The following is a 23,985-nucleotide window of genomic DNA, read 5'->3' as shown; positions in this document are numbered from 1 at the left end:
CATGGCGTTGTGGTAAAGAGAGCAGCCAAAGCTGGGACCTGGCAGGGGTGAGGGGGAGGGCCTCTAGCGGCAAGGGTTCAGCTGCCCTCCCACGTCCTTCCTGGAGAAGGCCTGCACTCTGGTGGCCAAATGGCCCACCCAAGAGGAAGGGCTGGCCAAAGACGGTCAGAGGGGCTGGGGCAGCAAGGGAGGCAGATGTCACCTGAAAAGGACAGAATAAGGATGCTTGTATGTCACCCACCCTTGGGAACATGCCAGGACCCCTCTCGGGAGGAAGCTCCTGTTCTCTCCAGGCTATAGAATCAGGGAGGCCGGCATGCAAATTCCCGCTCCCCCACATTCCTACCTGAACCCAGTGGAGCAACTCCCTCCAGGTCAAATGGTGAGGAGGCCAACAGCGGGGATTCAAACCCGTTCTGAGGGACTTGGGCGATCACTTCCCTGTCTATAACCAGGCACCAAAGTCATCCTCATCTTCCAAAAGGATGAAGAGCCCCTCGTACCACAGGGATTTTCCCCTCATACCCAGGTGGCTTGCTCCCCCAACAACCTTCCCGGCTATGCTCCTTTGCTCCAGGGCCAACCCTGGATAACCTGTGGCTTGCAATTCTCAGTCCACTCCTAACCCTGTGACCAGCGTTCCAGTTGATAGAACACGTGTGCCCAGGGCATCTACTCTGTGTACTGGGACCACTAACGAAATAGGACCCAGCCCTGCCCCAGGGAAAGGCAGACCCCAAGAGAGACAGGGAGGCAAGTGGGGAGCAGGAGGGTTTCCTATGAGAAGGGACAGCTAACATTGGCCTGCAAGGAGGACAGCCTTCGACTGAACGCAGGGCAGGGGAGACATTCCAGATGGAGGGAAGAGCCCTAGCAAAAGCTCCGAGGAAGTCAGCTTGGAGATGCTCAGCCCTCCGCAGTGGCTGAAACCCAAGATGCAAATGAGAGTATTGTGGGAGGCAGGTAGAGTCCTTAACTGAGTGCAACAGGGAGCATCTGCAGGATTTAGGGCTGGGGAGAGGGGGTGGATTGAGCAGTGAGGAGGACGCAGAGAAAGTGGGTGAGGGGCAAGGCAGCTTGGAGGAGATTTCTACAGGATGGCAGGGGCTGCTGAGCTGGCTTTCCTGAGGAAGGCTATGGCCAGAGGAGGCAGACATGGCAGGAGGGTCCTGGCTTGCAAAGATGGACCCGTCTGCCACGCAGGAGCATGAGCCGGAGGCTGAATGGGGTGCGCCTGTGCCCCTAGACCTACCCTTGCCTCTCTAAAAAGGCTCAGGTTGCCAGCTCTGGTTGGGGCTGAAAACCAGCACTTAGCTAAGGAAGCCTAGAACTTGCTGGCAGGGAGAAGGTTTCTCTCTGCTGAAGTGACCCTCGTGAAACTACTTGTCCCTTGTCCCTGCTGGACTCCTGGGGGTGGGGGTGTTGCGTGTGTGTCACCTGTTAGGAGGGCAGGGATGCTGTAACGGTCAGAGGCTCTGGGCAATTACACAGCAGGTCCAGGATACAGCAAGACAATGCCCCCAGAGGAAAGGAAATGGCTTGTGAGCCAGGGCCATTAAAAAAGAAATCGGTGCAAGGCAGAGATTCAGAATTGGGAATGAGTCACACGGATGCCTCATGATGAATGACCAGCTGTTGGCAACATTGACACAGCGACACTCATCTCATTTGGGAAGCAGAGACCCTTTTCACCCTGATTTTTAGACTGATTTTAAGACAGGTGGAGAGGAGGATCAGAAGAGAGGGCAGTACCTATGAGAGCGGGAACACTGTACCCGCCTGGGCTGCAACTGTGACCTCCATACAGGAGAGGGCCACAGTCCCATTTCTCTGCAGCGTCACTAAGGCTGGAATTGGTGGTCCATTTTCCCCTTGCTGTGGCGCCCCCATTCCCAACCCAGCCAGGGACTGAGGCCTCTCCCAGGCCCCCCAAGCAAGCTGGTATACAATCTGCTCTTTTTTACTGCTCCAACATATGATCCTGTAGGTAGGTACTATTATCCCTGTTTTATGAAGGGGACACTGAGGCTCAGCGACATGCGTTCCTTTGTCCAAGATCACTCCCAGGGCCTCTGTCTCCTGGATCACATTGGGATGGTGCTGAACCCGCCCCGGGACACTTTGGCGTGCCACACAGGCCAGGAGGAGGACAGCGTGGAGAAGTGTGCCGGGCAGGAGACCAGACGGAGGCCAAGGCCAAGGAAACACCCAGTGGGAGGACAGCAAGAAGACTTGGCGAGAAACCCAAGAGCCCCCTGGTCTCAAATCCGGGCTCCTGGCTCCCGCAGGCGGCTGAGACCCAGGTGCGAGAACAGAGAAAAGCCAGTGGGCAGGAAGCGGGCCTGAGGCCGGGCTGTCGCGGTTGCTACCGCGCGGAACCCGCCCAGGCGCGGGGCCACCAGCAATACCGGTAGGGGCGCACCCAGAACCTCCTCTCCCAGAAATACTTTAGCCGCCCCCCAGCCCGTCCGGGCAGCCTCGAAAGGGCCAGGAGGACACACCTGCCAGCTCTGTCCGGGGCTCAGGGAGTTTTCGAAGCTTCTTCGAACGGTGGTGGACTCCCCAGTCTACTCTCCGGCCTTGGAGACCGCCCAGAGACTCAGAGACAGAGAGACAAAGAGAGAATCGGTCCCAGGGGGAGAAAGCGAGGAGGAGAGCGGGCGGCGAGGGCGCGCGCGAGGCAGAGAGTCAGAGCTTAGAAAGTGAGCGTCCGGCGGGAAGGTGGGCTGAAGCGGAGAACCGGGAGCAGAGCCTGGAGCTCAGCCGAGACGCGGCGAGGAGCGGAGGCGGCGGACACATGGACCGACGGCTCCGAAGGCCGGGCGGGTAGGGCAGATAGCGGGATCCTCACCTTGGGCCACAGACCCCCGCGCGCCCCGCCCCTAAGCGCACGAGGTAGCCCACCTTTGTCCCGGCCCGCTACCAGGTGAGGCGGGAGGGCGGGGCCAGAGGCGGGCCCAAGGCCAGGCCTTACCTGTCCGGCCGGCGGGGCGGGGGCCGAGGGGCGCGGGGCCGACCGCCTGGGGGAGCCGAGCGCAGCGAAGGGCCAAGCCGCGAAGCGTGGACGGCACGGAGAGGTGCGCGGGCGGCAGGAGGATATGCCCAGGCTGAGTGGGGCTGGAGGAAAGGGGAGGGGGCGGGCGCGCGGGAAGGGGGCGGGCGCTCGGGGAGGGGTGCGGGGGAGGGGCGGCTGGAGCGGGCAAGGCTAGCCCCCTGCTGAGGGGTAGCCCCGGGCCGGGCCGGGTCCCGCGCGCTCCCGGCCAGCGCGCCCTCGCCAGCTGCGCTCGGCGTTCGGGGCCAGCTCCCTAGAGGCCTAGCCGCGGCCGCCGCCGCGAGGGCGCGGGGCAGACAAAGGAGGCAGACAAAGGCGGGCGCAGTCGGGCGGCCGTGCGGGCACCGGACGAGGCGGGCCCACTCCTCCCGGTGCGTAAGAGCCGCCTTGGCGCTGCCCGGAGCGCGTGGGACGGGCGGGGCGCGGGCAGCGGTGGCGCATCTGGAACGGCCCCGCCGGGAGCGGGCGACAAAGGGTCGCGGCAGGGGGTCCCTGGCGGACCCCAACAATGGATCGGAGCTGTGCGCTCAGCTGCGGCCGCGTCTGGCTGCGCAGGGGCCGGCCAGTCCCCAAAAGGATTATTCCGCCCAGGCTGTCAAATGGGACGGAAGAAATGCCCGGTGCGAGGAAGGCGGGACGGGGCACCGCAGGGCCTTTGTAGCCTCGGAAAGTGCGCAGAGCGGGGGGCGGGGTTCTGGGAGAGGTCGCTCTTCAATGTGGGGTATAGGGGGTTCTTCAAACGTTATCAGGTGAGAATCCCGGGCGTGACGGCCGCACTGATGTGTGTCCCCCGCCCTGGGAGGGAAAGTAGAAATACAATACTACCCAACGGGCGCGCGCGCGCGCACACACACACACACACAGTCTTCCTCTAGCCACTCCCTGTCCAAAGTGCGTCTGATGCTCCCCAGCCCAGCCTAGCCCATCCCAGCCCAGCCGGGACAAAGCCAGCCCCAGAGGCGGCTCATCCATCACCGCGCGGGGCGCCGCGTCCCGACGACCCTGGGAGTCCGGGAATGCTGTGTTATGAGTCCCGTGGCCCCCATAACTCACGGCGGGGTCAGTGGGGCCACAGGCACGGCGAGGATCAAAGAGCAGAAGGGCGGGACTCCGGCGCGTGAGAAGCGGCAGTCTTGCCTGGCGCCCGGAGCTCACCCAGTGGCTTCCTTTTCGACTGTTTTCCTCCTCCTCCAGAATGTGCCAGTTACGGCTCAGAGAGGTTTAGGAGCTCCGTTCTGTGGTCAGGCCAGATGCCTGGGCTTATCTGCGGACGCCATTCCTGGTCACCTTGGGCAAGGCGCCTAACCTCTCTGAGCTCATCATGATCCCTAAGTCTTATTAGAGTTCAAGGATTAAGTGCGATGACCTTTGTAAGGAAATAATGTTGCTAAGATCCTGGTCTCATGGGAAAATTCTCTAGAAAAATTAAGCGCTCTTGTTATTGTAATATAATCAGCCCGACGGGCGCCAGGATGGACTGGGTTCTAGGCAGAGTGGAGTCAAGACCTGATAGGGTTTAAGGAGTTCACTCCAATTCCTAAAGTTGGGAGTAGACTGCAGGAGGGCAAGGACAAAAGTGGGCAGACAGCTAGGAACTGTCGCTGGGAAAAGGTGATGGGGGCTGGGATGGGAGGGGCCTCTGTGGGCCTGATTTCTCCTTTTCAGGAATGAAACCGGCAGTATCCAGACTGTGGTTCAAAGGCGGCTCCTCTGGCTGTTTACCAATGGGGTGATCTTCTGCCATGCTCTCTGTCCTCCGGGTTGTCCCAGAGTGATGCACTGGGAGACAGATGTTAGGAGAGGCCTGAACTCCTATCCCATTGTGGTTATGGTGAATTTGAGCCTCAGTTTCCCCAGAGTTGTATGGCCAAAGTGGAAACCACTCAAATATCCATTGACTGATGAGAGGATGAAGAAAATCTGTGGGGGCTGGGGGAGGGGGAGGGGTTCATACAATGGAATATTATTAGGCCATAAAAAGGAATGAAATACTTGCCACCGTATGGATGAATCCTGAAAACATTATGGAAGTGAAACAAGCCAGATATAAAAGGCCGCCTGTTGTAGGATTTATATGAAATGTCCAAAATAGGCAAGCCCATTGAAACAGAAAGTAGTCTAGGGGTTGCCTGGGGCCGGCAGAGGGGAGATGGGGGTGGGGCTTGACCTTTACTGTGTGTGGGGGTTTTTCTTTTTGGAGGGATGAAAATGTTCTGGAATTAGTACTGATTGCTGTACAACTTACTAAAACCCACTAAATTGCATAGTTTAAAGATTTTATTTCTTTGTCAGAGAGAGAGAGAGAGAGAGAATGAACGCAGAAGCAGGGGATGCTGAAGACAGAGGCAGAGGGAGAAGCAGGCTCCCCACTGAACCGGGAGCCTGATGCCGGGCTCCATCCCAGAACCCTGGGATCATGACCTGAGCCGAAGGCAGACGCTTAACTGACTGAGCCACCCAGGCGCCCCTAAATTGCATACTTTAAAGAGAGAACTTCATGGTTTGTGAAATACATCTCAGTCAAAGCGGTTATTTTTTTTTTTTTTAAAGTGGCAGTTGAGCCAGATCAAGGGTTCTTACCCTGTGGTCTGAGATGACTTCAGAGGGCCCAGGAATCCCTGAACTTGTGCAAGACATTTTGTGTCTCTGGGTGGAGGTTCTAAGTCTAAGAAGAGATGATTTGTAAGGTCCTTCTGATGAACAAGGAGTCAATGATGCTGGGGAGTCAGCAGAACACCAGGGAGGGGATGGCATGTGTTTACTGTGCCCTGGCCGAGGTGCTGGAAGCCCCCACTGTGTCGCAGGCCTAAGGTCAGGGCCCCGGCTTGGGTCTGAGGTCAGCAGAGGATCTGGGGAGCTATGTTAGTGAGGCCTCATCTCAGAAGGCCAGATCAGGGAGGGGAGGAGCTGAGTGCGGGTCACAGTCCCTTGTCCTCAGGCATCTTGGCCATGGGGATGCATGTCCTCCTGTAAGGCACCTTGGGGGCTGCCTTTTTGGAAATGGGGAAGGGGATGCAGCCGAGGGTGTTTTAGATCGGGTTCTGAAAAGCATATTGGCTGGTTACAGAGTGCTTGCTCTCGGGGCTTGGATAATGCGTGTAGATCTTTTTTTTTTTTTTAAAGATTTTATTTATTTATTTGACAGAGATCACAAGTAGGCAGAGCGGCAGGCAGAGAGAGAGGAGGAAGCAGGCTCCCTGCTGAGAGCCGGATGCAGGGTTTCATCCCAGGACTCTGGGATCATGAACTGAGCCAAAGGCAGAGGTTTGAAACCACGGAGCCGCCCAGGCCAGACATTGCGGACTTCACATTTTTGCAAACATCTCACTTGTTTTCTGCCCTCCACCCCCCACCCCGGCTGTATGGAACTGGTGCTACCATTATCCCATTTTACAGATGAGGAACCTGCGATTCAGAGAGGGAAGGGCCTCACAGCTGACTAAAGACCAGGGGTGGGGAGGGGAGCAGTGTGTTAGGCCCAGGAGCAGCCTGGTGGGTGCGGGGAGGGGGCACATAGGGGCCCCCCAGCTCATTTTTTTTTTTCCTGGACAGGACAGTAAACACCTTTATTACATGACTGAAGGTGGGAGGAAGATTTATTTGCCTTTCTGGGCTTTGATTTTCCTCAGATAGAACTCTAGCTCCTTGCCCTCTAGGACGTAACCATCTGCCCGGCCACACGGGCCTGGTGCTGAAGTGATGCACGCAAGAAGCTTGCCCTGCTGGAATTGTTCCTCCAGAAGACTGCTGATTTTGGCATTCTTTTTCCTTTCATCATACTTCTTCTGAATTTTCTGTGATCATTTTTTATTTAAAATCTCTTCCTCCTCAGGCGTCAGCTTGGCCCCCTTCTTGTGGCCCAGGCCCAGGGGCAGTGCATAGCGGGACTCGTACCCCCTGTACGGTCTGCTGTCAATGGGCTCAACACAGTCCTTCGCCGGGGTCTTGGTGCGGACCAGTTCGTTGTTGGCTGCATTGTAGACAACGTCAATAATCCTCGTTTTGCGCGTACAACACTCAGAGCCCCAGGAGAAGTTCCCCATGTTAGCCTCAAGGCACGGTACTTCTTATTGCCTCCCCAGACTCTGACTGTGTGTATGCAGCGGGGACCGATCTTGGTGTTGGCAGGGGGGCGTCCCAGCTCATACTTCCGCTCCTTGTGGTAGGGCTTTCTCTTGCCCCCGGTCTTGTGGCGTTTGTGCCAGTTGTCCCGAGAGAGGCCCATCACTCCCGGCGCTGGCTGTGAAAGAGCTCTTACTTCATTTTTGAAAGCCACTCTTCCCGGCACATGGCCACCCGTAGTGCAGGCGTGGAAGCTCCAGGTTTGTTCTCATCCAGAATAAGTTAGGGTTCAAGTGGGGCAAGTGGTAATGAGAGTCACTGTGCACCATGGCTTCCTCTCTCCTGCCTTTTATTAATTCATTTGCATGCCCTCACTGAGAACCTGGGTGTGGCCAGGCCCTGGGTTAGGTGCTGGACCAAAAGAATGAACAGGGCTGGGTCTCTGCTCAGAGGGTGTTCTTTTTATTTTTATTTATTTGACAGAGAGAGATCACAAGTAGGCAGAGCAGCAGACAGAGAGAGAGGGGGGTGGGGGTGGGATGCAGGCTTCCTGCTGAGCAGAGAGCCCTGATGCAGGGCTCGATCCCAGGACCCCGAGATCATTACCTGAGCGGAAGGCAGAAGCTTAACCCACTGAGCCACTCAGGCGCCCCTCAGGGGGTGTTCTAACTGGAATGGTCCTTGAGCAACGGCGGGGGGGGGGGCAAGTGGGATTGTCACTAGACTATATGTGGCTGACTCTCTGTGACTGCCCCCCCCCAGGCCCCTCCTGTGTTTGGCATTTTAGGAATCTTAGGCAGGGATGGGACGAATGTTGAGTCTCTCAGTCTGGGAGGACTTTGGAAGCATCTCAGGGGTCTAGACACTCCAGTGCCCGTTGTTTTACCCAGTTCACTCGTTGTGTGTCTTTTCAGGGGGACCCCAGGAATCTTCCTTTGCCCCTGAAGGCCTTGGTCGTTGCAAGACTTTGTTACACCTTGCCTTCTCTTGGTTTCAATTTCAATGTCTCTTGAGAATGATTTTCTTTCTGTCCTCATTGCAGACCCTCAGGGACCTGCTCCAGTTGGCAAATAAGCGCTCTCCTCCTAAACATCCATTCTTTCCTCCCAGATGCCCTCCTACATATTGTCATTATGATGAAAAATATGCAAATAACTTTGAAAAACAGTCTCCCAGCAAATGGGTATTCAAAAATGTAATAAATTAACCCCATAATGTAATCTGGGTCCCAAGACTATCCATCACACTGATGTGCTTAAGATCTAGAAAGCCAGATGCCGCAGAGCCCTATGGATAAGATTGACAGATGAGTCCTCCTAGAGCTCCCCCTTGGCCCCCCCACCCCTCTCCAGCTTCTCGGCCCCCATGGAACCCAAGGCCGTCAGGGGTTTAGGGAACATCTGTCCAGCCTGTTCATTTTACCAAGAGAGGCCTTTTTGGGGTGAAGGAGCAGATCAGTTTGAATCCCTCCTCATCTGTCTCCCAGCCTGCCTTCCTCTGCTTATGGCTGGCTTTGAATCCAAAGCCCCGAACGTAGGCATTTCGTCCATGGGTTTCTAGGAGGTGCCCCGGAGTCAAACAGAGGCTGTTGGGACCTCACTTTCGTGTCTGAAAGATGTTGAGTGTTGGGTCGTATGTCTGCCAAGGTTTCTTTGATGGGCCTTAGCTCTGTGGGTCAGGAGACTGACAGGTGGCTTGCCCTGTGTCTTCTCAGGGCAGGGGGCTAAGGCTGGGGACCTGGCACGAGTTCCCATGTTGCTCACACTGTACCCTGAAGCCAGCCTGCAGGAGTAGCTAGACTCTTAATTTCCCACCCCAGATTCAATCCTAAGAAACAATTTACAAGGAATTACCCCTGAACCCCCTCCCGGCCCCCGCAAGACTGCCACTTCCTGTCGCCAGTGAGAAAAGCTGCTTGAACAGCCCCAGAGAGGGACAAAGAAGGACCTCTGTCTCCAGTGCTAAAAAGTATCCAAGATGATTAAATTTCAAGGAGGCAGGGGACACTGTTTACAAGCCCAAAATGGGCTGCCGTGTATCAATTCTTGAAATAATTCATCTATCACTTTGGGGTAAGCCTGGAAATTGTATGAATTGCAGACTTTCCTTGAGAACAGCCCAGAGTGCTAGGCCATCCCCATACTTTTGGGGGCATCGGGGCACCTGGGGAACTTGTTAAAGGGCCAGTACCCCACTTTGCACCCAGACTGGTCCAGTAGGTCAGGGAGACCTGGGTCCCAGGTGTTAAATGGGTTCCCCAGGGATTCTGATCCAGATTTCCTAGGACTGCTTCTGAGAAATGCTTTGCTGGTATTCCTGGCTTAATGGTTACTTACCCTCTCCCCTGCATTCACCCCAGCAGAAGTGGGCAGATGCAAGTTTGAAGGCATCCGGAGTGAAAAGGAGTACAGGTTTCCAATACTGAACTGTAACGGATAAACATTGCTGGCAAGACCTGTGTACCCACAGGTGGACGTGACTCCTGAAAAGAAGTCCAGAGGTCAGGGAGGGCTCCCCAGGCTTGTGGTGATGCTTCTCTGACCTTAGTTTTGCCACCTGTGAGATAAAGCGGCTGAAAATGAGTTGAGGCTCTGGAGTCAGATTAGAAGTCAGAACTGGGTTTGTTTACCAGCTGTGTGATTTTTGTCAAATTAGGGAACATCTCTGAGTCTGTTTACCATCTATGAAGTGGGGCTAGGAAATGAGTGCTTTGCTCTGAGGGTTAATGAGGGAATTGAAGAAATCAGTGCTTCACAGATAAATGTTCAGTCTGTATTAGTGACGATTAACATTACTGTTATTATATCCCAGGGGCCTCTCAGCCCTTCCAGAGTCCGTGTCTCTAGGGGATTCCAAAATTGTCAAGTGTTTGTGGCTGAGGACAACTCCACGCATCCCCTCCCTCAAAAGATGTGTGATTCGGGCAGGTTACTTCACCCTTCTGAACCTCGTTTGGCTCATCTGTAAAGTGGACAATCATAGTACTTGTCCCGCGGACTTGGTTTGAGGATTTAGTGAGCTAATCCGCTGGCACACTTAGCCCGGGGCCTCGCACAGGGCTGGCACCCTATTAAGGGCAGCTACCTCTATGATGCTTGGGCCTGGGAGGTTTTTATCTCCTTGGGAGGTAAACCCAGGCTGCATTTAGTTTCCGGGTGGGGGCGGGACTGGCGCGTCCCTGGTGCACCCTGTCTTCCGCTGTCCCCGCCCCCGGAGCCGGCGGATTCGCTTTCGGTTGGGCAGCTGAAGTCCGGGGATGGTGACTCTGGAGCTAGCAGTAGATGTCGCTGTCTTAGTCCCCCGCTGTGTCCTCCACCTGGTTCTCACCAGCACCACCTATCCGCCCCCTCTCAGAGCTTCCCAAAGCGAGAAAGATGGCCTAGGGAGCAAAATAAGTAGCGGTCTGCAAAGCCGTCTTTTTTCGCGCCCACCCCAAAGGAAAGGGAGGCAGCGCTGCCAGGGGACCTTGGCGCCAAGGCCGGCCCCGCCCCTCCCAGGCCCCGCCCCCGATTGCTCCTCCCTCCCGCCCCCACGGTTGGCTGCGCGGGAAAGTGGGCGTGGTCGGAGGCGGTCACTAGGGCCTGCGGGAGCGCCGCGCGGACGTCACGGAGCTGCTTCCAGGCCGCTGGTTGAGCGGGAGGCGCGAGTGGTTGGGTCCCTGGTTCCCCGCGCCGGGGCCGGGCCCCGAGCCGGGCCCCGAAGCCGGAGCCGGTACCGGGGGAGTGGAGGGGGGGCGGGGCTCCCTCGGGGGAGGTTTCCGGCCAGGGAGAGCCGGGGGAGTCTTATTCCAACCCAGTTTTGCTCTTCGCGCGTCCCATTTTACGCTCGCGGGCCTGCGCAACCCGCCGTTCCCTCTGTGGCCATGCGCCCAGCTCTGGCCTTTCCTGCCCACCGGGGCAGCAGGGCTCTCGGGCGCAGCTGATGTCCCCGAGCTGGGACGCCAGTGCGGGGGGAGGGTCCATTCTAGCGGCCCTGATTTTGTGTGAAGGGGGGCGTCCTGCCCCAGATGGAGGGGAGGGGCGGTGGAGGCCGGCGGACCCTGCGGCTCCCTGCCCCTTGGAACTAGCCCCCACTCCTGCCGCACTCCCTAGGTGGCGGTAAGGATGACCACGCTCACGCGCCAGGACCTCAACTTTGGTCAAGGTAGGGAGGCGGGGCCTGTGGACTCGGGGTGGGGGGCGAGGGGGGGCCTGGGCCGGCGGGCTTTCCCAGCTCACCGGCTTCTGTCCCCTGGCAGTGGTGGCCGACGTGCTCTGCGAGTTCCTGGAGGTAGCTGTGCACCTCATCCTCTACGTGCGCGAGGTCTACCCGGTGGGTATCTTCCAGAAGCGTAAGAAGTACAACGTGCCCGTCCAGGTGAGCGCCCCCCCTACCCCCGCATCTGGGCAGGGGTCACTGGGTCATCACAGGGTGGGTAGAGGGTGGATTTTTTTTTGAAAGATTTTATTTATTTATTTGTCAGAGAGATTGTGAGAGTGAGCACAAGCACAGGGAGCCGCAGGCAGAGGGAGAAGTAGGCTCCCGGCTGAGCAAGGAGCAAGGACCCCGATGTGGGACTCTGTCACAGGATCCTGGGGTCATTACCTGAGCCAAAGGCAGATGCTTAACCACTTAACCAACTGAGCCACCCAGGCGTCCCTAGAGGGTGGATTTTTGAACCATCCTCCACTTTTAGGCTCAGGCCCCTTCCCCCACCACATTCACCAGCAGGCTGGCCTTGGCTTCTTTTTTTTTTTTTTTTTTTTAAGATTTTATTTTATTGGGACTCCTGGGTGGCTCAGTTGGTTGGACGACTGCCTTTGGCTCAGGGCGTGATCCTGGAGTCCCGGGATCGAGTCCCACATCGGGCTCCCAGCTCCATGGGGAGTCTGCTTCGCTCTCTGACCTTCTCCTCGCTCATGCTCTCTCTCACTGTCTCTCTCTCTCAAATTAAAAAAAAAAAAAAAATCTTTAAAAAAAAAAAAGATTTTATTTTATTTATTTGGTAGAGAGAAAGATCACAAGAACAGAGCAGCAGGCAGAGAGGGGACAGGAAGCAGGCTCCCTGCTGCCAAGTCCCATGCGGGGCTCCATCCCAGGACCCTGAGACCATGACCTGAGCCAAAGGCAGAGGCTTAACCCACTGAGCCACCCAGGTGCCCCTGGCCTTGCCTTCTAGTTCCCAGTTGATAGCCTGACAGCCTCCCCCGCTACTGCGGTGACTTTGCTTTCCATCCCCTCTGAACTTGGAGTTCCCCTTGCCTGAAGTTAGGGACCAGGCCCTGGGATCAGAGTTGCCCGTGGGGCATGGTTGTATTTAAAAGAGCTCCTGAGGCTGATGAATGAATGATTGCTTTGAGGAGGTGATTCCCAGAACCCTCCGGTGCTTTCCTTCAGCCTTCATTGTAATGGGTTGTCTCAGGTCCAAAAGGCAAACAAAGCAGTAAGTATGTGCTCCCCTCTCCCCACTCTAGAAGTGCTGGCCCCTTAGAAGGCACTTAGTAAATGTTAAAATAAATGGATGACCCCATACTGGAAGGTGGTGGAGGTTTGAAGGATGTACAGTGAAAAAAGAATAGCATTTATTGGGCACCTGCTGTGTACTGGGTGCTTATCCACTCTTCACTTTGTCTTTACGAGATCTTGCACAGATGAATTAAGTCAAGCTCAGAGAAACGAAGTGATTTATCTAAGGCCACATAGCTCTTAGTTTCAGATTCTCAATTTTTTGAAAACTGACTAAATTTTTGGATCCCTTCTCTGGGAAAAATGCTTGTATGCCCAAATACACATAATTTAGGGACTTCTCAGCCCCTGGAGGAGCCCACGGACCCATTAGAAACCCCCAATACTATATTAAGTGCTGATGTTGGGACTGAATTCTTCTAACTTCTCCCTCTCTCTGGATAATTCGCGGTTCTTAGCCCCATGATGGGAAGTCAGTGTCTTGGGTGTGGAGCCCTAGGGAGCTGCCGGCCTCTCTCCCTGGGCTCCTGGAGGGGTGTCGGGTGGTTTCCCGTTGGTGCTTCGGGCCTCACGAGCCATCATGGGGTTGTGTGTAGATGTCCTGCCACCCGGAGCTGAACCAGTATATCCAGGACACCTTGCACTGTGTCAAGCCACTCCTGGAGAAGGTGAGGGCACCAAGTCCCCCAGCCCACCTCTACCCCCAGTCTGTTCCTTCCGCACCCCAGGATGGGGTGATGCTGGGACCGTGCAGGGTCCCCAATGACTCTACACCCTAAAGCCTGTCTCCTGTACCCTGCAGTGGGTACAGGAGTGTCCTGGAGTGTCCCTGCCCAGGGACAGATGTCAGGACACATGAGCCACAATCTGTGTGCTGGGGCCTGGGAGCCCTGGTGAGTGGAGCTGGCTGATTGGGGCCTGACTGCCCCAGAGCTCACGTCTGTTTCTCTTCCCACCCCTGAGTTCTGTCTGGGCTTGGCCCCTCAGAGTTTCCTCCTTCTTTCTGAGATGAAGCCCCATTAAGGCCCAGGCAGCCTCTCCTGTCTCAGTCTGTACCACTCATGTCAGGGAGTGTGCCTACTTGAACTTTTCAAACCTTCTGGGCTCTCAGGGACCCTCAGCCTAGAAGCTGAACAGGGCTGTGCGTGGATCCTTCCCATCCTTCCCAGGGCGGGGAGGTGGTGGTAGTGGTGGGTTACCCGGTTCTGGAATAGGGGATTTCTGTCCTTGCAGAATGACGTGGAGAAGGTGGTGGTGGTGATTTTGGACAAAGAGCACCGCCCAGTGGAGAAATTCGTCTTTGAAATCACCCAGCCGCCGCTGCTGTCCATCAGGTAAGCTGCCTCCTCCTGGTCTCCTGGAGACTGCTGTGAAGTCTCTAGAAACAGGTCTCACGCTCACTGCTTTAGGCAGCCCCTGAAGTCCTTGGCTTGGTCTGCGTTCTCAGGTCCCTCCTTGGCTGCACCAAGCTGCCTCTCTTCCTTCCCGCCTTTTAGAACCCCTCTGAGAGTCCACCTCCTCCAGGAAGCTTGGTAAAGAGAAGAATGGCAAGTGCGCCATCCCAATGCCTGTTAGCAGCCGAGCCACAGCTGGCCACCCAGTGCTCTCTCCATGTAGCCTCTGTGATGTCCACACCTGGAAGATCATGGCGTTGCTGAAGGGCTAGTCCCAACCTGATGTTCCAGATGGATAAGGACCGGAGAGATGACATGAGCTACCCAGGGTCACCCAAATGGTGACAGAGTTAGGACACAGACCCAGTTTTCTGCCTTTCCAGTCAAGTGTCCACCCTTGGGCAAGGGTGTTGGCTGGTCAGCTGTTGGCTTCCTGGGGCAAGGTGTAGGCTCGGGCAGTCCCTCTCCCTTCCTGGCTTGGTGTCCTGGGGTATGAACAGGATTGGGCTGTGTCCTTGTTCTCAGACTGGGCTGCATATTAGAACGACCTACTGGGGCTCCCTGTGGCCCATTTGGACTTAGTTTGGGATGGCACTTGACATTGGTTTTCAGATGGTTTTAACTGTGTAGACAAGATAAGTAGCCAGGCCCTTAGAAACCAACACACTCAGAAGCAGAGAGGGGCTCTGGGCCTGCCCAGGGTTGACTGCCTGCTGGTGGGAGGGGGCGCCAGGGTGATGGGAGGCCCTCCTTCTCTCCTTCCAGCTCAGACTCCCTGCTGTCTCATGTGGAGCAGCTGCTCCGAGCTTTCATCCTGAAGATCAGTGTTTGTGATGCTGTCCTGGACCACAACCCTCCAGGTTTGCTCACGCCCCCGTCCTCCGGCATCACCAGGGCTCCCTTGGCTTGGTCTGTGTTCTCAGGTTCCTACTTGGCTGCAGCAAGCCGCCTCTCTTCCTTCCTGCCATTTAGAACTTCTCTGAGAGTCCACCTCCTCCAGGAAGCTACCCTGATTTCCACCCGCTTCGGGCTCCCTACTGACTGTGTCTTGTCCTGGTCCTTGGTTTCCACTCGTCTCCTCTCGGGGGGCTGCCGAGCCAGCTGGGGAGGTGGGAAGAGGCTATGCCCAGTGGCAGGCATGAGGTGGCCCGGCCCTGACCAAACGCTTGCCTCTTCAGGCTGTACCTTCACTGTCTTAGTGCACACAAGAGAAGCTGCCACGCGGAACATGGAGAAGATTCAGGTTATCAAGGTGAGATGAGGCGGGCTGGGGAAGGTGGGCCGGGAGACACAGCCGGGAGGCCCTGAAAACCAGAGCGGGCAGGGGTGCCGCTGGCAGTGCGCTCATTACCTTGCTTCTGGCAGTGCCCAGCAGCTGGTGGCTTTTTGTGGTATGTCTCCTGGGTGGTCACACGCTTGTCATTGCCCAGCCTGGGCACTCAGCACGGAGAAGAGGGTGGAGCCATGTCCTGGGGCTTCTTGCTGTCACCGCCCCTCCTCCCCCCACCTCCTCCCGGATTCAGAATTGGTGCCTGGGGCCAGTTAAACCACTGGGTTCCCAGCCCAGCTTGGATCTGTAGACTCCCGCTCTCCGGAGCCTGGGCATCTGTCCTGCCGGGAGCTCCCTAGTGATTCCGCTGTTCCCTGAAGTCTGAGGATCCCCAGCTCTGGAGAGGGAGGGGATTGCGAAGTGAGGGCAGGCCACAGTCTAGCGTCCCCCGGTCTCCCACCCTAGGACTTTCCCTGGATCCTGGCAGATGAGCAGGATGTCCACATGCACGACCCCCGTCTGATCCCACTAAAAACCATGACGTCAGACATTTTAAAGGTGAGCTGCGTGGGACCTGGTAAGCTTTATGGAAGGTGTGCGGAGGCCTTGCCAGAGGCTTCTGCGTAGCTCAAGGCGTGATGACCAGGGAGTGCCTGGTGTCAGGCTCCAAACTGCCTTTCTCTTAACCGGTGGCTGGAGACCCCAGCCTCTGGCAGAGATCTGTCTGCCCGGGGCTTGTGGGCACTCCTCAGTCCTGACCTTGGCTGTGTATTCCTGTCCACCAGATGCAGCTCTACGTGGAAGAGCGAGCTCATAAAAGCAGCTGAGGGTGTGCCTGCCCCCACCGTGGACGTTCCCACCGCTGGACACTGGGGGCCTCAGCCTAGGGCAGTGCTGTAGGGCCACCCTGATTCCAAGTGCTCTTATTGCCTTTGTGTATGGACTGCCCACCCTCCAGCACGGCGCTGCTCAGGGCTGCTTGCCTTCGTGGAGAAACTCTCCCCGGGAAGGCAGGGAAGGATGCTCGGACTGTGATTTCTGATCTTAGCCTCCTGGGATTTGGCCGGCCAACACTGTCTGTCTCAAATACTGTGCTGTGAGTTGTTTTAATAAATGGCCCCAAGGGCTGAGCTGGGCAGTCACTACCTGGAGTGGGAGGGACAGGAGCAGCCGAACTAATGTGGGAGGAGGGGCCGCTTCTCCACCGAAGCAACCAGGGCTTCCGCCACTAGACCCCACCCCAGGCTGGTTTTACTGAAAATATTTATTGTCATGAAATGTCAGAGTATATGACAGGGAGTTGCCACAAACTGCTGGGCTTGCCCAAGGTTGGAACTGGGGTAGGGGCTCCCAGGGTAGGGGCCCTCACTGCCCACTGCAGGCTCAGCCGGAGGGGACCTCCGGAAGTCGAGCGGCCCAGAGAGAGGATGGCTGAACGGCCAGCGGATGTCAGACTGTCAGAAGGGCCCGTGCAGATGAAGTGAGGAGGGCAGGTGGGCAGCCTTCTCCTGCCCCTACAGGGTCTCAGGCTGAGCCGTGGAGGGGCCCCCGGTCCCTGGTCATCTTAGGGGTGATGATGATGCTGCTGTTGGTGACACGGGGCCCGTACCAGCCTGCCCAGAACTGGGTGTCCTTGCCGCCGTGCTGGAAGAGGATGTGGCGGACCCCTGACGGGTAATCCGAGAAAGTGTGGGACACCTGGGAGGAAAGGAGAAGAAGAGGAGATCACCGGGGCTGGGGAGGGGAAAGCTGGGTCATCACTCTGCTGGAGAGGGCAAGAGGAAGGTCCTGCAGGAGGTCCCCGAGAAGGGGGTGGTGAGGGCCAAGCAGGAAAGGCCTCACCTCTGTCCACTCGGCATTGTTCCACTGATCAATGGTCACAGGCGGGGGCTCGAAGGAGGCCAGGACGATGTAGTTTTCTGAGACCAGCTGCACTCGGATGTGGTACGTGCAGCCACAGTCGGCTCTGGCGGCGAACCTGGGGGCAGGTGGGGCTCAGCACTGTGCACCCCCAGACAGAAGGTGGCCTTGGAGGAGGGCAGGCAGCAGACCCACGGACTGGAGCCTGAGGCCCAGCTGGTTTCACTGCTCTCTGGGCCCTCCTATGCCCCTGGGGTCTGCAGGCTCTCTGTGTGGGGCCCTATCAGAGCAAAGTGGCAACCCTTTTGGGTGTCCAGTGAAGACGTTCCCTTAACACATGAAAAGGTTCTCTATGGAGATAAAGGCCTGGGCTGTGGGAACTGAGCCATCTGTACGTTATCATGGCTCAGAGTGGGGGTTCAGTGGGAGATCCAAGGGGCGGCCTGTGTGATGGGAGCTGGCAGAGCTCACCCTCTGCTTAGCCTTCTGTCCACCCCTCCGCACATTCCTCAATACCACCCCCCCCACACACCCTTAGAGTGGTGGCCCTGGCTGGCACTGGGGTCCTGCTTCTGCTGTAGGCCAAGCCAGAGCCTTGCACAGCTCTGGGCACAAAGCAGGAGCCTGGGAAATAGCTTAGGGAAGCCCAGAGAAGGGGCCAGGGGAGGCAGATGGGATGGAAGGGAAGGGAGCGAGGTCTAGGGAGGCTGGGTCGTGCTGCCTCTGATGCTCTAGAACCTGTCTGTGACTTATGGGTAGGCCCCGGTCTCCCCATCTGTAAAGTGGAATTAGCATCTCCTGATGCACGGTGGCAGGAAGACCAGGAGGTGTGGAATGAGCAAGTGCCGGCTCCCGGGGCAGTGCCTACCCCAGGACACCGCCAGGCAAAGAGTGGGCGCTGCCTCTAGGTATCCTCAGGAAGAGAAGAGGGAAGGCTGCAGAGTGTGGCCCGAGCCCCACTCACCAGTCCTTAACCTCGATTTCAGGCCGGAACGTGTCTAGCAGATCTTCCCAGTAGCCCTCGGCCTTGAGGTCCACCAGCTGGGACTTGAGGCACAGGCTGGGGAGCAAAAGGAAAGGCTTACGTTTCCAGGAGTGCTTTGCATGGCCAGGACCCAGCAGTATCCCCAGACTGCTGCAGGGCCGCTGCCTCTGGCTGTCACTGGCCTAGGAGAAACAGGCAGGGGCCCTGATCCAGTTGTGCCTAGGTGGCACGTGATCTAGTTCAAGGGCCCCAACGAGGGCACCTCCAGGAACCCCTGTTCTAGATGAGGAACCTATAGGCATCTCTGCCTCACCCTGGTCACCCAGTGGCTCCTAGGCCCCCGTACTGGTCTCCACCCTCCACGGCTATTAATCGTGGCCACTGAGTACTTCCTAAAAGTGGGACTCAGCCCGTCTGGAAACTGCCTCCAGCTGCACAGGGAGGCCCTCACTTAGGCCTGAGATTTGGCAAAAGGGGTCCTGACCCTTTTCCCTCTTGACACTGCCAGCTCAAGTTGTTAATCTTACCCAAAAGATGTGACAAAGTACTTCTTGACTTTGGAGTCTGGAAAATCTGTCCCATGGTCTCCAGGGAGGCTCTCTACCTTCCACTTGTCTCCGCCATTGGAATCAATTTGCCAGGATGTCAGATCCTCTAGGGAAAAGGAGAAGCCAAGGTCAGATCCCCTGTATAAATGTTTGGTCCCATCCTGCCCACCTGGGCCAGGAAGGGAGGAGGGGTTGAAGGCATGGCCTGCTCAGGCTCCCATCTCAAGTGTGCACCCCAACTGTGCCTTGAAGCACCCCGACACAGTGCCCTTCCTCCAATATGTCTCCACTTGTCTTCACCACATCAGCTCTGATCTGGGACCTTCTCTCTTCCACTTCGTCCCTGACTGGTTTGACTCCTAACATGAGGCTGGAGGGGGTAAAAAAAAAAAAGTATTGCCAGGAATTCTAAACTAGCCTTTTCTTTGGTGTTGCTGGGGGATTCTGGGAAATACCGAAGTTTCAGTTCTCAAAACAGGAAGTTATGAAGGGCCTATGATAATATTTCTGCTCTTAATGACTAATGTCCGTTTGTCCCAATGCAGACCACTTACGTGATGGCTCACATTTCCCCGGATACCCTAACTATGTAACTGATACCCCGGGGGGGCCCACGGAACAATTTTCTAGGTTTGCTGCTCTGCCAGCTCGGATCCCCTCTGCCCAGGATGGGAGGGATAACCGTGAAGGTGGCCATCCTCCGTGCTGGAGGCGCACAGCGAACCCGTATTCACGATCCCCACCAGGTTGGCTTGGCAGGTTCCGGTCTCCTCCTCCACACTGAACCGAGAGGACCTTACACCCAGCAGTGTTTCCCGACCAAGACTTTCCAGAACAATCACCAAGGGAACTTTTCCAAATTGTTCCCTCTACTAGGAGCCCGCACCTATTCCCCAGGTGCCCTGGGGCCTGCCAGGAGAGAAGCAGAGGAATACCACAGAAATCCAGGAGCCGGCTGTGCCGAGCTCAGGCTCAAGGAGGTCCAAGTGAGGCTGGACTGCCGGCTGCCGGCCCACAGCCCAGTGTAAGTTGGGGCTGCAGGCGGGCTCCGTGGAGCTGTGGGAACTCAGCTGGCGGCCTGGCTGGGCGGCTTCTGAGCGGAATCTGGGGCAGGCAGAGAGACTGTCTGAGCCACGGTCAGTGGGGACTCCAAGGGGGGCCTGAGGGCCTTCATCGGTCAGGACCAGACCCCAGCAACTGGGCAGTTTCAGGGCAGGATCCTCACCATGGGGCCTAACGTTCCCCACCCATAAAATGGAGCCAACCCCGCTTATTTGGTTAACTCCCGGGGTCCTCATGAGGCTCAAGAGAGAAAATCGACATGATGGGGATTCTAAGGGTACAAACTATGTACAAACCATTAACTGTGGCCCTAGCCCCCACAAGAAGCCTGGTGCGTGGTATGCAGTAGGTGCTCAATGAAGGAAAAAGACCCTGGCAAGTACAAGAGAACCTAGTAAGTTAAACAGGGGCCTCAAGTGATGTGATTACAGTCACCTCTGAAAATCCTTTCCTTCCTCTGGGTAATGGGGACAACGGGAGGATAAGGACATTTGTGAAGCCCCGAGCCCAGTGAAGTCTAGGGCCCAGCACGGAGCTCTGTATGAGTCAGGCAGCTTAGATAGAGCAAGAGAGGGAAAGCTGAACGTGCAGTTTGTTCATTCAACAAACGTTTTTCAAGCACTATGTGAAGGCATTACTGTGGACACTCGTGTCGGTAGAGTGGTGACCAAGACCCATTAGGCCCCTGGACCTTGAAGTTTGTAGCAGAGAAAAAAAAAACACCACCAAAAGCTATGAGATAAAACATAATTACAGGTTATGAAGGTGCTACGGAGGAACGAAACGGGAGAGACGGGATAAAGCGGGGGGGAGCAGGGGGACCAGGCCAGGTGTCTGAACAGAGACCTGAAGAATGAAGAACGTGGAGGAACCAAGGGTGAGTGGTATAGGTGCCAGAGAGGGGTATAGGTGTGAGACAACATTCCAGATAGTGTGGGAATCGCAGGTGCAAAGGCCCTGAGTTTCAGGAAAGGTGGGGAGGCAGCCCCGAGCCCACCTTCCGCACACGGGTTCCGCAGGAGATTCCGGCGGAGGCTGCACAGGAAGTAGAAGACCTTCCAGTCGGCCACGGGCTGGTCCCAGTCCTCGTTGATGAAGCCCTCCCGCAGGCACTTTCGCTTCCAGAGTGTCATCAGGTCAATGAGGTCTCTCCAGAGGCTGCAGACCAGGCGACAGCGCAGCAGCTGGCGGGCGGGCGCGTGCGTGAACACCTCCAGCAGAATGTTCTCGGGCAGCTCGTTGATGCTGACCAGGGCCATGGCTGGTGGGAAAGGCGGGGAGGCGGGGGAGGCAGGGGTTGCCCACAGGCCTGTAGGGGGCAACAGTGTTTATGAGCCCTGACCAAGGAGGTGGACCCCTCAGATTTCCAGGGACCTGGGCCAGGGGCTCTTCATCCTTTTTCTTTTGTGAAACAAAAGGGGTCAGGCCTTCTCCTGGGTACGCAGTGGGCCGTCAGAATACGGAGCACTCACACACGTTACACACATTTGAAAGAGTGTAATAAAAATATTAACAAAGACTTCAGGGGCTGATATTTAAAGAGGCCCTCTCCTGACCCCCACCCTCTGCACCCATTCCTCCCCTATCCCCCCCCCGCCCTGTTAAAAAAATAATTGCTTTATTTTAAGTTGCTGGGCCCAGTGAACTGGCAGACCTTGCCAAGGCCATGCCACTGTCTGCAAGCTCTGCAGAAGTTTGTGGTCAGGTGATTTCAGTGCTGGGAAGTCACTGTTCGTCTGTGGGTGTAAGAAAGATTTCACGTTCTGTGTCACAGCTTCATTAAGGGGTGGGGCTAGTTGCTAAAACCAACTTCTCCTCCCCAAATTGCTCACGTTGACCTGGAAGCCAGATGTGATAAGACACCGCAGCGAGGAGGACCTGCCTCTCCATCCTGGTTGGGGCATCAGGCCAGAGCCCATTTTGACATGCTCAGACTGCAAAGCTGATTGAGGGACCCTGAGCAAGACTGCCCGGGGGTTCAATCCTGGCCTGCAGTGGCTAGCTGGAGAGTCCTAAGAGGAGCGAATGACTGTCCCAGCCTCAGCAGGGCCGGAAGGTCTGAGTTAGTACAAGGCAAGCCTTTAGCACCAGGCGGACATCATTACTTCCCTATCGTTAGAGCAAAAACGCTCGTCAGTAATAGTCAGCGGCTCCCAAGAACACCTTCCTCCCTCTACACCTGAATGGCACAAGGGCTTTGGAAAATTTTACAGTGCCACTACCCCGGCCTGAATCTTGCCTGGCTGTTCAGATCTCTAAGGGGACCCCCCCCCACACCCCAGGGTGGGGGTGGGGTCGGGCAGGGAAGGCCAGCCCCTGTCACTCAGATGGACCTTATCCGCTCACAGGTGGGAGAGGGAGGGATTATTCTCCTCCCACAGGTGAAGTCTCTGAGGAGGCTTCTCATTTTTCATAGAGACTTGGCCAAAGAATCCACAGACTTCTCAAAGCTACCATCCCAGCAAAAACAAGAGCAGACGCACAGCGTCTCCTGTGGCTCCCGCCCAGACAGGAACATGTCAGCACGGCAGAGAACAATAAATAAGGTACTTGTACCTTGTGCAAAAAATGCTATGACGGGAAAAACTCTATGTGGCTAGGTCTTCTGCTTTTTCAGAAGGAACTCTACATAAGCAGTTTCGAACATATGAAACCTGTCGGTTTTTAAATGTTGGCAACTTCTAAAAGCACCGTCTAGGGCAAATAAAAGTCGCTGGGTGGGAGTCAGAGGCGACTTAGGTACGAAGAACTCCTCACCCAGGCGTCCAGAGTCTGGTCTCTGGCCCTGGTCGCACGTTATTCGTCGCACCCCCTCCCCTAGTTTCTGGCGTTCGTGGGTCTAGGGCGAGGCCTGACTGCGCACGAATGGGGCATGGGGTGAGGTTCCCCCACCCCCCGGGGGGTGTCCCTGTGCTTCCCACGTGCCCGGCCCGAGTTGTGACCTTCTCAACGACCCCTGTAAGCACGGTTACTAAGCCCGTTTCTCAAAAGCAGAAGCTGAGGCTTGGGAAAGTCTGGCCCGTCCCAGGACCGGCGGGCGTGCGTGTGCCGGAAGGTCCCAGATCGGCCCTGGGCTGGGGCGCCACCAGCGAGCTGTGGTCAGGGTGTCGCTCCCAGGCAGCACTTCCCGAAGTCTGAGCCAGGGCCCGGCTGCGCGGGATCTGGTCTCGCGCGTACCGCGCGCCACCCGGGCCCCTACCCCGCGGCCCCGGAGGCCCGAGGTGGACAGCGCCACCGGCTCAGTTAACGCCCCGCCCCCCGTCCGCCACCCCCGCCTTCGGGTGTAGGACACCCAGCCCTTCCCCCGCCTGTCTCCCCCTGCGCCCGTTCCCCAAGCTGGGCCGCGACCTGGACGCGGGGCGGGACGCCCGGCGGGACCGGACCTCCGCGTCGGTCTGGAGCCTCCGGCCTCCGCGGCGCTGTCCACTGTCGCCCCGCCCCGCCCCGTGTCACGCGCGCGCTCGGACCGCCCCCTCGGGCACCGGGGCCGCGCCCACCGCTTCGCCCCGCCCCGCCTTCTCCCCGCCCACTGCCTTCTCCCCACCCACCGCCTTCTCCCCGCCCACCGCCTTCTCCCCGCCCACCGCCTTCCCCAAGCCCGCAGCCCGCTCCTACAGCAGCTACCTGGCGGCGATCTTGGGGTACGCAGTGCCGGGGGTCGCGCGACGACCTCCCCCAACCTCGCAGCCTCAACCTGTGTTCTCCTCCAGGTAATCGGCGGCTCAGCAGTAGGGTCCCACCGCTTCCCTTTGCTTTCCGGGAAGAGAGGGCTTTCATCGAACCTAGTCGCCACCTCTGCGCAGGCCACTCTGAGGCCGCTTCACCAGTTCGCTCCACTGTAGGGAGGGAGGCGGGACTCTCCCCGGAAGGAGATTGTTGACACTCTAGAGGGCTGGAGCAGGACTTATACCTTCACTAGGGTTCGGCCTCAGGGAAACCTCAGTTTACTCAAAGGAAAAATCTCCGCATTTTTGTCATTAATTCCTTAACTCCTTCAACAGGTAATCATCAAGCACCTACTTAAGGCAACCAAAAACGGTTGTGCAGGTTGTGCACTGCGCAGAGGTGCCCGGCTCAGGCCACCTTTTTAACTCGTCAGGGCTGCGTGTCCCCCAAAGGTGTCTTCTGCTAACTTACATATAGCTAGTAAGTGGTGTCCCTGCCAAGGCTGAGGCCCTAATCCAGCTGACTATTGAGATAATTAAACAGTACGTTGAGCACATACTGTGTGCCATACACCGTTCTAAATGCTTTGGCTTCACTTAATGTCAGTAAAGCTCTTGGCAGAGTAAGTAAGATACCAGTGA

The 23,985-nt window shown here is 57.0% G+C and overlaps 2 protein-coding genes and 1 pseudogene across 6 annotated transcripts; 1 reads left to right on the top strand and 2 right to left on the bottom strand.

Annotated features, from left to right (window-relative positions):
* The first annotated feature begins 3,058 nt into the window (after positions 1-3,058).
* On the top strand, positions 3,059-16,353 carry MAD2L2 (mitotic arrest deficient 2 like 2). Of its 2 annotated transcripts, none has more exons than XM_044237158.1 (9): positions 3,059-3,077; positions 11,206-11,257; positions 11,352-11,470; positions 13,156-13,227; positions 13,793-13,893; positions 14,719-14,813; positions 15,132-15,205; positions 15,689-15,781; positions 16,009-16,353. In XM_044237158.1, the coding sequence occupies exons 2-9, from the start codon at positions 11,218-11,220 to the stop codon at positions 16,048-16,050; spliced, it is 636 nt and encodes a 211-aa protein (XP_044093093.1). In that variant the 5' UTR covers positions 3,059-3,077; positions 11,206-11,217; the 3' UTR covers positions 16,051-16,353. The 2 variants fall into 2 exon arrangements, with proteins under 2 accessions (XP_044093093.1, XP_044093092.1); XM_044237157.1 differs by lacking the exon at positions 3,059-3,077 and adding an exon at positions 10,721-10,825.
* LOC122899455 lies at positions 6,623-7,292 on the bottom strand (annotated as a pseudogene).
* Positions 16,354-16,469: 116 nt separating the features above from the next.
* Positions 16,470-23,525, bottom strand: LOC122899453 (F-box only protein 6-like). 4 transcript variants are annotated; one of them, XM_044237155.1, is made up of 6 exons: positions 23,303-23,525; positions 20,676-20,987; positions 18,596-18,722; positions 18,048-18,143; positions 17,066-17,201; positions 16,470-16,921 (listed from the first exon to the last, which is right to left on the bottom strand). In XM_044237155.1, the coding sequence occupies exons 2-6, from the start codon at positions 20,935-20,937 to the stop codon at positions 16,748-16,750; spliced, it is 795 nt and encodes a 264-aa protein (XP_044093090.1). In that variant the 5' UTR covers positions 20,938-20,987; positions 23,303-23,525; the 3' UTR covers positions 16,470-16,747. The 4 variants fall into 4 exon arrangements, with proteins under 4 accessions (XP_044093090.1, XP_044093091.1, XP_044093088.1 ...); XM_044237156.1 differs by lacking the exon at positions 23,303-23,525 and adding an exon at positions 23,027-23,101; XM_044237153.1 differs by lacking the exon at positions 23,303-23,525 and adding an exon at positions 21,511-22,691.
* Between the last annotated feature and the right edge of the window lie 460 nt (positions 23,526-23,985).

Source organism: Neovison vison, chromosome 2 (genome assembly GCF_020171115.1).
Source record: "Neovison vison isolate M4711 chromosome 2, ASM_NN_V1, whole genome shotgun sequence".
Lineage (NCBI taxonomy): Eukaryota > Metazoa > Chordata > Mammalia > Carnivora > Mustelidae > Neogale > Neogale vison.
This window is presented reverse-complemented; position numbering and strand designations above follow the sequence as displayed.